This window comes from Brassica rapa, chromosome A09 (assembly GCF_000309985.2).
Source record: "Brassica rapa cultivar Chiifu-401-42 chromosome A09, CAAS_Brap_v3.01, whole genome shotgun sequence".
Classification (NCBI taxonomy): Eukaryota; Viridiplantae; Streptophyta; class Magnoliopsida; order Brassicales; family Brassicaceae; genus Brassica; species Brassica rapa.
Window position 1 is genome coordinate 24,150,943 of NC_024803.2, and position 13,363 is coordinate 24,164,305.

The 13,363-nt window shown below is 40.7% G+C and overlaps 2 protein-coding genes across 4 annotated transcripts; one reads left to right on the top strand and one right to left on the bottom strand.

Moving 5' to 3' along the window:
- Positions 1-5,093: 5,093 nt before the first annotated feature.
- LOC103840024 (putative F-box protein At1g30925) lies at positions 5,094-6,588 on the top strand. Of its 2 annotated transcripts, none has more exons than XM_033281263.1 (2): positions 5,094-5,381; positions 5,904-6,588. In XM_033281263.1, the coding sequence occupies exons 1-2, from the start codon at positions 5,336-5,338 to the stop codon at positions 6,362-6,364; spliced, it is 507 nt and encodes a 168-aa protein (XP_033137154.1). In that variant the 5' UTR covers positions 5,094-5,335; the 3' UTR covers positions 6,365-6,588. The 2 variants fall into 2 exon arrangements, with proteins under 2 accessions (XP_033137154.1, XP_018510040.1); XM_018654524.2 differs by having other exon boundaries at positions 5,331-5,590; positions 5,661-6,588.
- A 396-nt stretch (positions 6,589-6,984) lies between these two features.
- Positions 6,985-12,959, bottom strand: LOC103840023 (dolichyl-diphosphooligosaccharide--protein glycosyltransferase subunit STT3B). 2 transcript variants are annotated; one of them, XM_018654515.2, is made up of 7 exons: positions 12,823-12,959; positions 9,378-10,235; positions 8,446-8,982; positions 7,907-8,361; positions 7,579-7,701; positions 7,419-7,478; positions 6,985-7,330 (listed from the first exon to the last, which is right to left on the bottom strand). In XM_018654515.2, exons 1-7 carry the CDS (start codon positions 12,868-12,870, stop codon positions 7,201-7,203), a joined length of 2,211 nt encoding a protein of 736 aa, XP_018510031.2. In that variant the 5' UTR covers positions 12,871-12,959; the 3' UTR covers positions 6,985-7,200. The 2 variants fall into 2 exon arrangements, with proteins under 2 accessions (XP_018510031.2, XP_009114756.2); XM_009116508.3 differs by lacking the exon at positions 12,823-12,959 and having other exon boundaries at positions 9,378-10,351.
- Positions 12,960-13,363: the final 404 nt, after the last annotated feature.

Here is a 13,363-nt window from a genome sequence, read left to right on the forward strand (position 1 = left end):
GGGGCCCCAAGTTCTTGTTTAAGGTATTGGTAATATAAGTTTAGCATGATGTTATTTTCGCTTGAATTCATGTTAGGATTTTAATCACAATTCACAATAGATATAGGACCTTAAATAATGAACACATGTCAAATCTTGTGTATGGAAAGCGACTCAAGAGAATCTTAATGATTTTATTGTGACTTAAGTTAGATAGGAAAATTTCGTTCAAAAAAAAGTTAAATAGAAAAATCATTTTATAATAGTGTTGAACTGCTAATTAGTTATTTTAGTTACTAATTTTATAAAATACATCCAAAATGTATTGATACTATTGAATGGCCTAACTATCATATACTTATATGAAATTATTTTCTTATAAATGTTGATTATGGAAATTTGGCAAAATAATTTTTTGAATATAAGAAAACATATTATGTCTTAGTCCTTTTTACTGTTTTGTTTAAATAATGTTTTGTATTAAAAAAAATTACAAAGAAATCCTTTTGTTTTCAGTAATTTTATATTTAAAAATATGTATTACAATTTCTAAAGTTGAAATTGAAACATTTATTTCCAAATTTTAAATGAAACATTTATTTTTAAGTTTGCCTTAGGCCTCAATATGTCTTGGCACGGCACTGATTGTATCAAACTCATGTTCTCCTTAGAGCCAGTGAAAATTTAGGATTTAATCATCCGATGGGCTGCTGCTTCCCGATTCCTTGTCCTGAAGAAACTTTTCTCATTGTAGCTTCTCACGAAGCCATTAGTAATTTCTCTGTTTTTATCCCAAAACTGAACAAATTGCATGCGTTCAGAGTTTGTTGAATCTCTGGTCTATTCCACTCTTCCCACTTAAAATGATCTGTTATTGGTTTTGTATTTAAAAAAAAAATGGAGGTAGACTTGCTGAAGGGAAATGAAAAGGACAGGCATTACTCCTAAATTAGGAGTCCTAATGACATTAACTATGTTCACTGTAATTGAGACATTAATGTCTGATTTGAAAACTCAGATACTTGATTGATCATGGCACACCAACGACTATCGTAAGCTGAGGCCATCATGATCTTTTTCTCATAAGAGAGATTAATTCTCAGTCAATATAATTAAGTGTAACTAGAGAGAAAGCATATTTGTCTTTTTTTTTTGATCAAAAAGCATATTTGTTGCTTTTCAAAAAAAAAAAAAGCATATTTGTCTCGAAACAACAAATAGACAAGATATTACAGATCCAATAACCAAAAGAAAAAAAACGAACCGACCGGGTTAAACCGAAACTGAACTAAATCAAGCGAACCATACACGATTTGGTTCGGTTCAGCATGAATGCCCTAGGCTCTCGAACTATTAGAGATTGGCTACGATGATTTGTGCGTTCACCTTTCTCTCTCGCCTTCTGATCATGAATTCAATCCCTCCTGATCTTTCGTACGAAATATTCTCTAGATTGTCTACCAAGACAATAGCAAGGTGTCGTTGTGTGTCGAAGCTATGGAGATCCATACTACGCAGTGCAGATTTTACCGAGTTGTTCTTAACCAAGTCGTCGGCTCGACCGAGTCTCTTATTTGCCCTGAAACGAGCTACAAATGAGTTTCACTTCTATTCTTCGCCTCAGATTCATATTCAAAATTAGGCCTGGGCATTCGGATACCCTTTCGGGTTCGGGTCGGGTAATTCGGGTATCGGGTTATTCGGATTTTGAAAAAATGTCCCATTCGGATATTCTAAAAACTCGGGTCGGGTTCGAGTCGGATCCTCTCGGTTCCGGGTGGGTATAGATATTTGAAAAAAAATCCGAAAATTACCGGTTACCCATTATACACGGATCGGATCCGGATATATAGATCCAAAGTAACCAAACCTGTTTGTTTTTTATCCGAATATCCAAAGTTATATGATTTGAAATGAGTTGTGCATAATTGATCAAATCTATTGTGCATAAAGTCTAAACTCACAAGTAACTAATATGAGTTGAAAATGAAAATATGAGTTTAAAATGAAGCACATGAGTAAACATGTTAATATAAAGCCGAGTTTAAGAGTTGAAAAACAAACAACATTCCGTTTCCGAAAATATAAATTGAGAACAACAACATCAGAGAAAAATTGTGTTCAACAATGACACAAAACAAACAAAGAAACACAGAGAACTAATGTCTCAGACTCAGACCGAACCTAGGAAAAACAAAAGCCTTCACCATCCAAACTTCAGCAGAAAAAACTTCACCATCCAAACTTGACCAGAAACAACTTCACCACACTCCGAAATTATCCTTCAACAAAGGAAGAGAAACTAATATAAGCAATGATCAACTTCAAAATTCAAACCAGAAAGTGAAAAACTATCCTAAGATGAGTTTACCTTGAAACCGAAGACACATAAACCACACAATATGCACTTTCTTAGTCTTCTTGCAAGCTCAGATTATCATACTCTGACATAAATAAATGTAGTTAGTAAACTGATAAAAAAAAACATATAAGATCATGGAAGAGAAACTACCTCTCTTAAGCTTGTCTTCATATTCAAAGTCACTGAGAATCTGTTCCATAGTCACCAGCCTTGCATCACCACATCGAATGTCTGCCTTCAGCCATTGCTCTGAGCACATCAATACTTCAACCATGTAATGAGTGAGACAGCTCCTGTATGAATCAATGATACGACCAGAAGTGCTAAAAGCACTCTCAGAAGCAACTGATGAGACTTGCATTGCAAGTACATCTTTTGCAATTTCTGCAAGAACCGGGAACTTTGCGGCATTGAACTTCCACCAAGACAAAACATCATACTCAACTCCAACCATGGTTCTCGGATTGACAACACTCTCCCTTAGATAAGTATCCAACTCATCCTTAGATTCTCGATCTTCTATTTCTCCAACTAACTCCTCATACATGAAATCCATCCTTTCATACCCCATCTCGTCGTTGAGCAAATTGATTCTTTCGAAAGAGGCTTCTTGGCTACCAAAAGATGCAGCTGGAGTGGTTTGAGACGCTTGAACTGCTTCACCTCTGTCAAACCTCGCACTGTACTCCTTAAACATGAAGCGCAAAACATCAACCAGAGACTGATACATCTCCTTAGCATCTGAACTCTCTTTCCCATAAAGCTTCTCAAAACACATTTTTGCAAACTGCATCTTCTTCCTAGGATCAAATACTGTTGCTACAATCAACATCTTATTGATGTTCTTCATACCATCCCAATACTTCTCAAACTTCTGAAGCATATCATCAGCCTTTGACTTCAATTCCGAGTCCACAGAATTACTCAACCCCATCAGATTCTTCTGGATTGTAACAATCTCTCCATAGCACTTGTACGAGTTCAGAGAAGTGCTTGCGGACACTACCAATGTCGAGTTGTAGAAGATAATCAGAAACCTTACTAGCCTCTCAACCGCATGCCAGTCAACCGTAGCAGGAGGTCCAACCCGTGGTGCTCCACCGTCAAACTCCATGAAGTAGTCGTTGTAAAGCCTGTCCTCTGCCTCCATCTTGTCAAAGGCTAACCTGAACTCAAGTGCTCTCGACAGCATCAAGTAAGTAGAATTCCATCTAGTTTTAACATCCAGTGGCAAACTACCCCTAGTCATCTTTCCCGAATCAACCCGAAGCTCAAATGACCTTAATCTAGTCGTACTAGACCTAACATACCCAACAGCATTACGAATTGCAGCAACATTGCTATCCACTTCAGCCAAGCCATCTCTAACGATCAAGTTTATGATATGTGCTGCGCATCTCATATGCATAAACTCTCCATTCATAACAAACGCCTCATCTGAAACTAAAGAGAAGCTACTCTGAAACTTCCTAAGCGCAGATGTATTTGCAGTTGCATTATCAACCGTGATGCAGAATATCTTTTCTATTCCCCACTCAGCCAAACAATCTAGAAGCACAGTTGCAATGGTCTGACCTTTGTGGTCAGTGATGTACTTGAAACCGATGATCAATTTCTTTAGCTGCCAGGAAGCATCCACAAAGTGAAGGGTGATTACCATATAACTCGCACCTACATATCCAAAAACGAGTTAGTAAAGTAGAAGAAGCTCACATATTGAAAAAATTAATAAACCAGTAACAGTACCTGTTGTTTGAGCAACCCATATGTCAGTTGTAAGAGAGACTCGTTGCTTATTAGCCTTGAACCAAGCTTTCAAAGCAGCTTTCCTTCTGACATACAGTTCAACAATGTCCCTTGTTGCGGTCCTCCTAGAGTGTGGCTTGAAACCGATCACTTTGTTGCAGAAGTGCTTCCAAGCCACACTTTCAACAAATGAAAGTGGCATTTCCCCTATCACGAGCATCTCATTTGTTGCCTCTCTGAATTGAGCTTCAGAAACTTTTGTATCCCTCACTGCTCCATCATCGGTAATTTCTGACTGATTCTTCTTTCGTGCCGCTTCCCATGCCAGATACTGCTTGCAAGTTGTCAGATGCTTTCCCAGGTTCGAAGTACCAGACTTTGATGGACAAGTAAATCTCTTTTTGCAGTGGTGACAGAAGCATCTGTCTCGATTTTCTTGAGTCCGAGTGTAGTGCTCCCAGACACGAGACCTTGGGGTCAAAATCTTAGGTTCCTTTGTTGGTTGAGAAGCAGCTCCACTTGAATTCGCAAAAGCCTTCCTCTTTCCTCTGTTGTCAGGAGTGAGAAGCTCGTCTTGTGTTTCTTCATGATCAGAGACCTTGTCTTTCCCATTGTTCTTTGGATTAACTGATGCTGAAGAATCCATCTGTGACAAAAAATAAAATTGATTTGGTTTAGCAATCTATTAAACTTATTAACAACAATCTCATCAAAATAGGAACTTTGCTAAATAACAATCGATTTGAAAAATATGAACAATCGATTGAAAAAATATGAATTTGAAAAATTGATTTATAAATCTGAATTAATGTTTACAAATCGATTAAGCTTTTAAAAAAAATTAGGGTTTGCTTTACCTTTGAGGAGGTTTTCGATTGATGAGAGTATGAACTCAAGCAATCTTCAGTGCCCATATTTATAAGAAATCAAGATCGACCCTAGAGACAAGCATGCGGAGGAGACTCTTCGGTCTTAGGAGAAACGGCGACAGAGAGAGTAGAGACTAGCCTAGTAGAGACGCTTCGTTCTTCGGTGCCTGAACTCGACACCCAAGTCGAGTTATGAAGATGAATACTATTCACGAGGTAATTGTCGGATACTCAATTGGATCCCGGTTTTAATCCGAACCGACCCGTTACCCGTGAGTATCAAAGAAATGGCTCCATTCGGTTTTTCTCACATAACCGAAACCGGACCGAACCGGTTTTTTCGGGTCGGTACCGGTTCGGTTCCGCGGGTACGGTTTTAATGCCCAGGCCTATTCAAAATGAGAAGTCGTCTTTAGCCGCCTATTGTAAGTTGAAGTTACCTGATGACATTGACATGCAGCTAATATTTTATAGTCATGCCTCTGGTTTGTTCTGTTTCCGTTATGAGCCAATCTCCAAAAAAGATGAGCATATAGCGCATGTGATATGTAACCCTAGCTCAGGGGAGACTGTTTTCTTACCTAAACGGAGGACGGGCCATAAGAGCTTTTTAGGGTTTGATCCGATTGACAAGGTATTCAAGGTAGTGTCACCCATTGCTGGTCGATCACCTTATGGATGTATTCATAATATTTTGACATTAGGGACTGGAGAAATGAGGTGGAGGAAGATCCAATGTTCCTTATCCCATTGTTCCGACTCCTCCGGAGGGATATGCATCAATGGAGCTTTATATTACTTGGCTACAGGAAGGGATTACACTTCCTATGTAGTTTGCTTTGATGTTCGATCTGAGAATTTCAAGTTTATTCAGGCAGATTTTATGGTTTATAAAGCTAGAAGCTTGATAAACTATAAGGGTAAATTAGGTGTGATTATTTGGACAGGTCATAACTCTGGATATTTGGGTGGGAAGATAGGCTTGAATCGTACGCATGAGTTGCATATATGGGTTCTAGAGGATGTCGTGAAACATGATTGGTCCGAATATGCCTACACTCTGCCTGATGATAAATTTGGCTACACTGGCCGTCGTGTTTCATACCTTAGCGTAGTTGGAGTGACTGCCACAGGGGAAATTGTTTTGTATTGCGACTTTCGTGCTATTTTCTACTTCCATCCCGAAAGGAACACTATCCAACGTGTTCCAATCCAAGGTTTTGAGAATCATGATAGAGTTTACGCCTTTGTAAATCATGTAGATGATCTTACGCTTAATATTAAACCTCACCGGGTGCAACAAGATCTTCTTACATTTGATATGAACTATCACCAGCTGCAGCAACATGTTCCTAGGTTTGAAAAGATTAACAAATTTGCTGCTCTGAGTCTTCTAGAGGATGAATGAATTTTCAGACCCTGTCGAAGCTGATTGCGAGGATAATGTTTATCATGTCAGAGTCTAGCTTTTTTGGCTGCGAGTGTAGCTTCGTATTTAAAGGTTTCATCAGTTCCACGTGAACTTTGTTTTTTTTTTTTTTTTTCTGGTTATAATAAAACTATTTTCTCTCTGCTATTTGATAAGACTCATAAGAGACGCTTCTTTCTTTCCGTATGCATTTTTGTTATTTAGTTTGGACTGGTAGAGCTGAAAGGGAACACTTTGATTAGCGATGTGCAACAAGAAAAAAAAGGCTTAGTAAGAGGTTTCTTGTCTGCAGAGAAAGATTCTTGGTTGCTTTGGAAAGTGATCAAGGAAAGAAACATTTGCACCAGAAGGGTACTCAAGTTATTTTGTTTGTTAAGTCAATGTATGTCAGAAACTTGATTCCATAAAGTAAGTGATGATAAATATCTTGGAAAGCAAATTCAACATAACACCATTATTAAGCATGAAGTCCTATCTCTGTAGCTTTTCGAAAGGTGCTTTGTTGAATTGATTTTTATTCGAGTCATCTTGGTTTTGATTTACTGATGAAGTGAGGTTAGGATTTTATTCACCGTACTTAAGGACTTATTCGGTCTATATGGGCTCAAACAACCAATCTCTCCAAACAAGATGAACAAAACAGTGCAAATATGTTTCACACTTATAAGCGATGATAAATCACAAAAAGCCGTCTCTGCATGAAAACAAAACCATGTCCAACAAAAATCCGAAATTATATGTTTCCTCCTTAAAACTATCAACTATCTAAAGCCAGAGCCACACACACTCTCTGAGATGGAAGCCTCTTAAAAGAGTCACAACCTGTTTGTGGGAGGTTTGACTCTGTAAATACGGACAATCCAGTTTGATGTTGTGTAGGCTTCTTCTAAATGTTCCAGTTTGATGTCTTTGTTCCCTATCTCCACCCCTCTTGCTCTATCATACCTGCCAACGCCCAACTTTTACTTTACCATGTTGAAAAGTAAAAATGCGTTTATGGGATGTAAGACTTGTAATTAGATGGTTGACGTACCCGGTTGGCTTGCCATATTCTGTGACCAGCTCGCCGAACCTATAATAGCATAACTTGTACCTAGAAGAAAAAAAAACACATTTCAGATGAGTTGCATCGTTTTCAAATGAGCTCATTAAATATATAGGTATAAGACTAGCGTCTTGAGGCTGAAACTTACATGAGACAGTTCAGCATCTTTGGTGATGCGCCCTTGTCTACACGAAACTCGCCATTCACAAGGTAATCAGGTTCCTTGATCACTGGGTATACTCCACCTCCGATTCTCACCATCCACAAGAACCTAACCCACATTTTTAATGGTAAAATGGATCAGTAAATCCACACATCAGCTGTATTGACAATGTTTGTTTAACGCGTAGTAAAGAAGTGATTGTTTAACATACAAGCCAATGATTAGTGTGATATTTGATTGACACGCAACGCAACGATAACCAGATTTTCAGAAATAAACGAGAAGGGGATACATGAGAAGTAAAGAGACTTACTTGTTGATATCATCTGAAGAATAGCCAGTAACGCCACCGAAGACGACCAACACATAGTTCACATCAAGTGACCTCATGATGTCATATGCCTCGTCTTCATAAGAAGACATGGCACGTCCAACAGTAGCGATATGAGTGTTGTTCCAGGTGTTGTTATCGACGATGACAGTTCTGTTTCCCATAGCAGTGATTTGGTACCCATAGTCCCACCATGACATGACCTTAGCATCAGTGGGAGTGTTTTGCCTGAGCCAGTAGTAGGCCTCGCGGTAATCATCAAAGATGATTCTGTTCCCATGGGCTCCTCTTGCAGCTAGGACAATTGAGGGAGATGAGTACGCCTCTGACGTCACCCATGTGCAGTGAATGGCATATCTACTGAGCAAATAGAATACACCAACAAGAAGAGCAATGGCACCGTTCTTATGGAAAGGTTGAGACTGATCAAGTGTAACCTGCTAGGACATAGGACATAAGTATTAAATTTTGTACGCCCACCACAGTAGAAATTGGTGGAAACAGGGACAATAAAGATTCACCTTTGAAGAGGACTTTGAACTACCGACTCCTTTCGTTGAACCAGTCTGTGGAACCTTTTGTTTCGTCCTTAACAGAGAAGTTAAATTCTTGACAGTGGCAGAGACAGCAATGGCACTGATAAGGCAAACCGCTGGAGTGGCAACTAGAATAAGCCGAACCATGACACCAGCAAAGTACAAGCTGGTGAGACCATACATGACGATAAATATTGTAGCATCTGACAAACGCTTGAAACAGAAGTAAAGTCCGGCAGGGAAAAGGAAGAGCAGAATATGGTAGTCAAACATGAAAGACGACCAGGCCGTAGGCTGATGCTCAGAGACAGACGCAATAATGGGAATGTGATCTTTTGCATAAGTCGGGTCAAGCAATGAGTAAAATCGACCAGTCCATGGAGATATATAGCCAGACGCTGTTCCAACACCCAATGCAATACCACCAACCAGAATAGCCGATGTCACAGTTATCCTCAAAAACGTTTGGAACAACTTGGTGTCATTGAGCTGGTGCTTCACCCAGTCAAGGAAGTAAAACACCTGCATAAGTAGATCAAGATATAGTGTGTGAAAAAGTAGTCTTCTAAAGAAAGTAAAACACCCGCAACAAGGTTTTTCAACAGAGACCCAATCACAGTACTAGGCACTATAGAAAGGTTGAAAAATGAATTGAGATCTGTAAAGGAAAAGCAAAAGATAAGTCTGAAGCTTAATAATCCCAACAAGATCTCAGATTAAGTAACAAGATATGGTGGGTGAAACAGTGGTCTTCTGGAGAAAGATGAGTAACAAGGGTTCCAACTTTCTAGCTCTCACACACAATCAACATGTTAAAGAAAGGTTGAAAAATCAAATTCAAACCCAGTAATCTCTAAAAAGGAGCAGCAGCAAAAGATTAATTAATCCCAAAGCGTATAACTAGAAGAGAAACAAACCTGCATCAACAAGAAGACACCCATTGCAGCCATATGCTCTCCAGACTGAACATGTTGAAACCCAACGAACCGAATCTGCATAGCAAGCAGCATCCCCAAGATATACATACAGTTATAGGCAACGTAGAGCCTCATGGAATACCTTCCGGTGATCAGCAGCACAAGGACGTAAAGAGGAACCAAGTTGATAATAAAGACATAGCCTCCCCAAGCGGAAACCATGTAAAAGTAACCAAACGCAGAGCCAAGAGCCCACGACAAAGATCCAGTCTTCACCGCCTTAACAAAGAGGTAGAACGTCAACAGAAGAGCGAAAATCGCCACCGCCTCGTTATCATAGGATCCAGCGACGGACCGAGAGATGTATCCAGGGCAAATGGCGATGAGAGCAGCGGCGACGAGCCCAGCCCCCGTGTCCCAGATCTCTTTGCCGAAGAAGTAGGCGACGAGGGTGGTGTTGGAGGCGAAAAACGGCGCCGTTAGAACGCAAACCTCGCGGATGTGAACGAAGAAGCGGAGAAACCTCAGCGTCCAGTAGATCAGAGCGGCGGTGACCATAAGCCCTGGATAAAGCGTACCGCCGATGATTCTGCCGAGAGGGTACCACGACTCGGAATCGAACCAGTTCCAGAACTCGTAGAACCCCTTCTCCGTCAGGAAAAGCGTCGTGCGGTAGTTGAAATACGGATCGAACTCGTGGATCATGGACTCGTAGCGGAGGACGCTGAAGAGGCGAGCGATGAAGGCGAGTACGTAGACTAGGCCCAGGATCGAGACGCGGAGCAGGAGCTCCTGCTGCTTCGTCTTCAGTTTTAGGGATTTGAATGAGAAGCTGCTGTTGAGTAGATCTGGGCTCGCCTTCTTCGCCGCCATTGATTTGAGGAAGCAGCGATCTCCGAGTGTTGTGGTCTGAGTCAACTCGTCGTGTTGTGAGAGTATTAAAGAGTTTTAATAAGCTCTCTCTGATGTTACGGGGATAAATTAGTGATGATCCACAAGTAAGAAGTGAAGTGAGTGGCAGTTCAGATGGGCCTAAGTAACTAACACTCAGCCCATTATTTACTTTGCATAGCCCATCGATTGCCTTTTACGTCTTTCCATCTTCGTCACGCTCTTCATGCTTCTTCCCAGCTTTTTCACGCTACATTCACGGATTCGCCTCCACTGTCCTTTTTTTTTTGCACTCACCAATAATACACTACTTTTAAGAAACTTTTATCTATAAATAGAAACTACTAAAAACTCTCTCTCTCCCGTAAACTCAGAAGCCGCCTCCTTCAACCTGAAACCCTAGCTCCGGCCTGCCCTTGCGGTGGTGCCGGAGGCGAAACTCCTTCTCCTTTCCTTTTTTCCTTTTGCTCTTCTCCTCCTCAATCAATCCTAGCCGATATACTTGCTTCTCTGAACCAGTTCGAGCTTTCGCCGAGACGCGGTCTTGCTCGACGGTGACGATTCCCGACGTCTTTGGAGAGGCGGTGAGGCTTCCGTGAGACTGGGGAGAGATGAGTCGGCGTTTAGGATCGAAGACCTTGTCAAGATCTGGTTTTCACTTTTTTCAGATCTTCGACGAGAGCTTCATGACGTCGGCGCGTGTACCGGTCTGACAACTTCTCTAGCTCGGATCTACCTTCTAGCGTGGAGGTGAGACAGACGGAGAAGATTTTTACAGTGCGGTGGATGAAGGATTGTACCCTGGTCCTCGGGGACATCACGCTCCAAGATACAAGCTGATGGAGTAGTCAACCGGAGGTCTGGTTTTGGTCGGGAAGCGTGGCGAAGCTCTACTTCCCTGCACCGGAGTTTGGTCTGAGGTCATCCCGGTGGTATGAGTTTTGCACCTTCTGAAGCTGTGATACGAGGCATCGGTCATGCTAACCGCACGTCAAGGTCCGTCTTTCAGTCCGGATGTAACTGTCCGGTTTTTTGGCTAAGGATCGAGGCAGTGGAAGAGAACGGGTATGAACTGAGACTGAAATGCACCTTTTAGGTGTTGAGGCGATTGATATCGAACTGAACTCGGATTATTGGAAGATCAATTGCTTGTTCTCTGTATTGTTAGTCAGTTTAAGTCTCATTGTCTGTTTGTTTGACACTGTTTTCGCATCGTGTGGTCTAATTTAGGGTTTAAGAGACGGTTCATTCCGGGTAGTGGGATGTTCTTGTTCTCGTAGTGGTGAAAAATGCAATATCGGATTGATTCGGGTAGCGTAGGATCCTTGTAAGTGTTCCTGGGTGGTACTAGATCTCGATATTGTATGTGGGGTGAAAATCTTGTGAGGTTGTAATCTCGTTACCACAAATTGGTTAATGAAAGTTGAAGTTGAGCCAAAAAAAAAAAAAAAAAAAAGAAACTTTTATCTGTGCACAATCATTCAAAATTAGTGCTTCGCATGGTTATTTTTTATATTAATTTTTGAAATAATATTTTAAACTCAGTTAAAATTAATAGTAGATCAATGTATGATAGACAAACTTAATATGGAAAGTTAGATATATGCAAACTTCTTACACTGACAAGAACGAAGTCATGAAGCATGTACCATAATAAAGACCAAAAATATTAAGTTTAAAATGTATATAACAATAAAAACCGGTCATGAAATTTTGGAGGTTAACATATGATATCTTGATTATTTACATTGTTTTAACTATTCATTCTTGTACATTTTGATTATTTAGGATAGCATTTAGACATATCTAGGTTGCATTGCATTGCATATGTCTTTATCTAGTGATGAAGATGTCAAATTGTGACTTCGGAGCATTTGGAGATAGTTTGGAGGAGTTATTGGTGATTTTCAAGCAGAAGACGAGAGGACAAGTGACCCAGCGGCCTCGTGACCTCGCAGCGGCCTTGTAACCTCGACATGAAGCCGCTGCAACCAATTCGAGAGTGAAAACCATGAAGTACAGGAGCGGCCTTGCGCAGCGGTACGTAGAAGCCACCGAGAAAATGCACACGTCCCTGCCCGATTTCGAGATGTCGCAGCGGTGACGTGAAGCCGCTGCTGTGTTCCACAGCTGTATGTCGGAGCCCGCAGCGGCATGACGATGACATAAGAAGGCCGCTGTGACTGTCCAAAAAGTCAACATTCGAGGATTGACCAGATTTTTACACATTTGTGTTTGGGTCAGCCCAAGTTTGTTAGGTTGACCCAGTTCGATTTTAAACCACTATAAACACTTTTTAGATCTAATCTTAGGGACTATCTTGTTTTCTATCCAAACACAAAACCTATTTTGGTGAAATATTCAATCTTTAGCTGAAATACGGATCGAACTCGTGGATCATGGACTCGTAGCGGAGGACGCTGAAGAGGCGCGCGATGAAGGCGAGTACGTAGACTAGGCCGAGGATCGAGATGCGGAGCAGGAGCTCCTGCTGCTTCGTCTTCAGTTTTAGGGATTTGAATGAGAAGCTGCTGTTGAGTAGATCTGGGCTCGCCTTCTTCGCCGCCATTGGTTCCGATTTCGGGCTCCCATTCGCCGCCATTGATTTGAGGAAGCAGCGATCTCCGAGTGTTGTGGTCTGAGTCAACTCGTCGTGTTGTGAGAGTAAAGTGTTTCAATAAGCTCTCTCTGATGTTATGGGGATTTGCGGATTTGTTCTTGGATAAATTAGTGATGAGTGATGATCACAAGTAAGAAGTGAAGTGAGCGGCAGATCATATGGGCCTCAGAAACTATTACTGAGCCCATTATTTACTATGCATAGCCCATCGATTGCCTTTTACGTCTTTCCATCTTCGTCAGTCGTCACGCTTCATCCCATCTTTTTCACGCTACATTCACGGATTCGCCTCCACTGGACTTTTCTTTTTTAACAAAGGGAAAATTGTTTTTTAGAGCAGAAAAATGATAATTATGTCATTTTAGACTAATATCTATTTTGTGTCATTTTTACCCATAACGCTCTTTAATATTTTTGAAAATAAATTCAATAAATAGTTTTACAAACAAAAAAAATTGGAAAATAGTAACTTTTG

Bases quoted from the DNA above. Each gene is read 5' to 3' on its own strand.
- LOC103840024 (XM_018654524.2), top strand. From the start codon at position 5,672: ATGAGGTGGAGGAAGATCCAATGTTCCTTATCCCATTGTTCCGACTCC.
- LOC103840023 (XM_018654515.2), bottom strand. From the start codon at position 12,870: ATGGCGGCGAATGGGAGCCCGAAATCGGAACCAATGGCGGCGAAGAAG. The intron at 7,702-7,906 runs GTAAGTCTCTTT...AATGTGGGTTAG, and splicing joins TCTTCAGATGATATCAACAA to GTTCTTGTGGATGGTGAGAA. The intron at 7,479-7,578 runs GTAAGTTTCAGC...TTTTTCTTCTAG, and splicing joins AAGATGCTGAACTGTCTCAT to GTACAAGTTATGCTATTATA.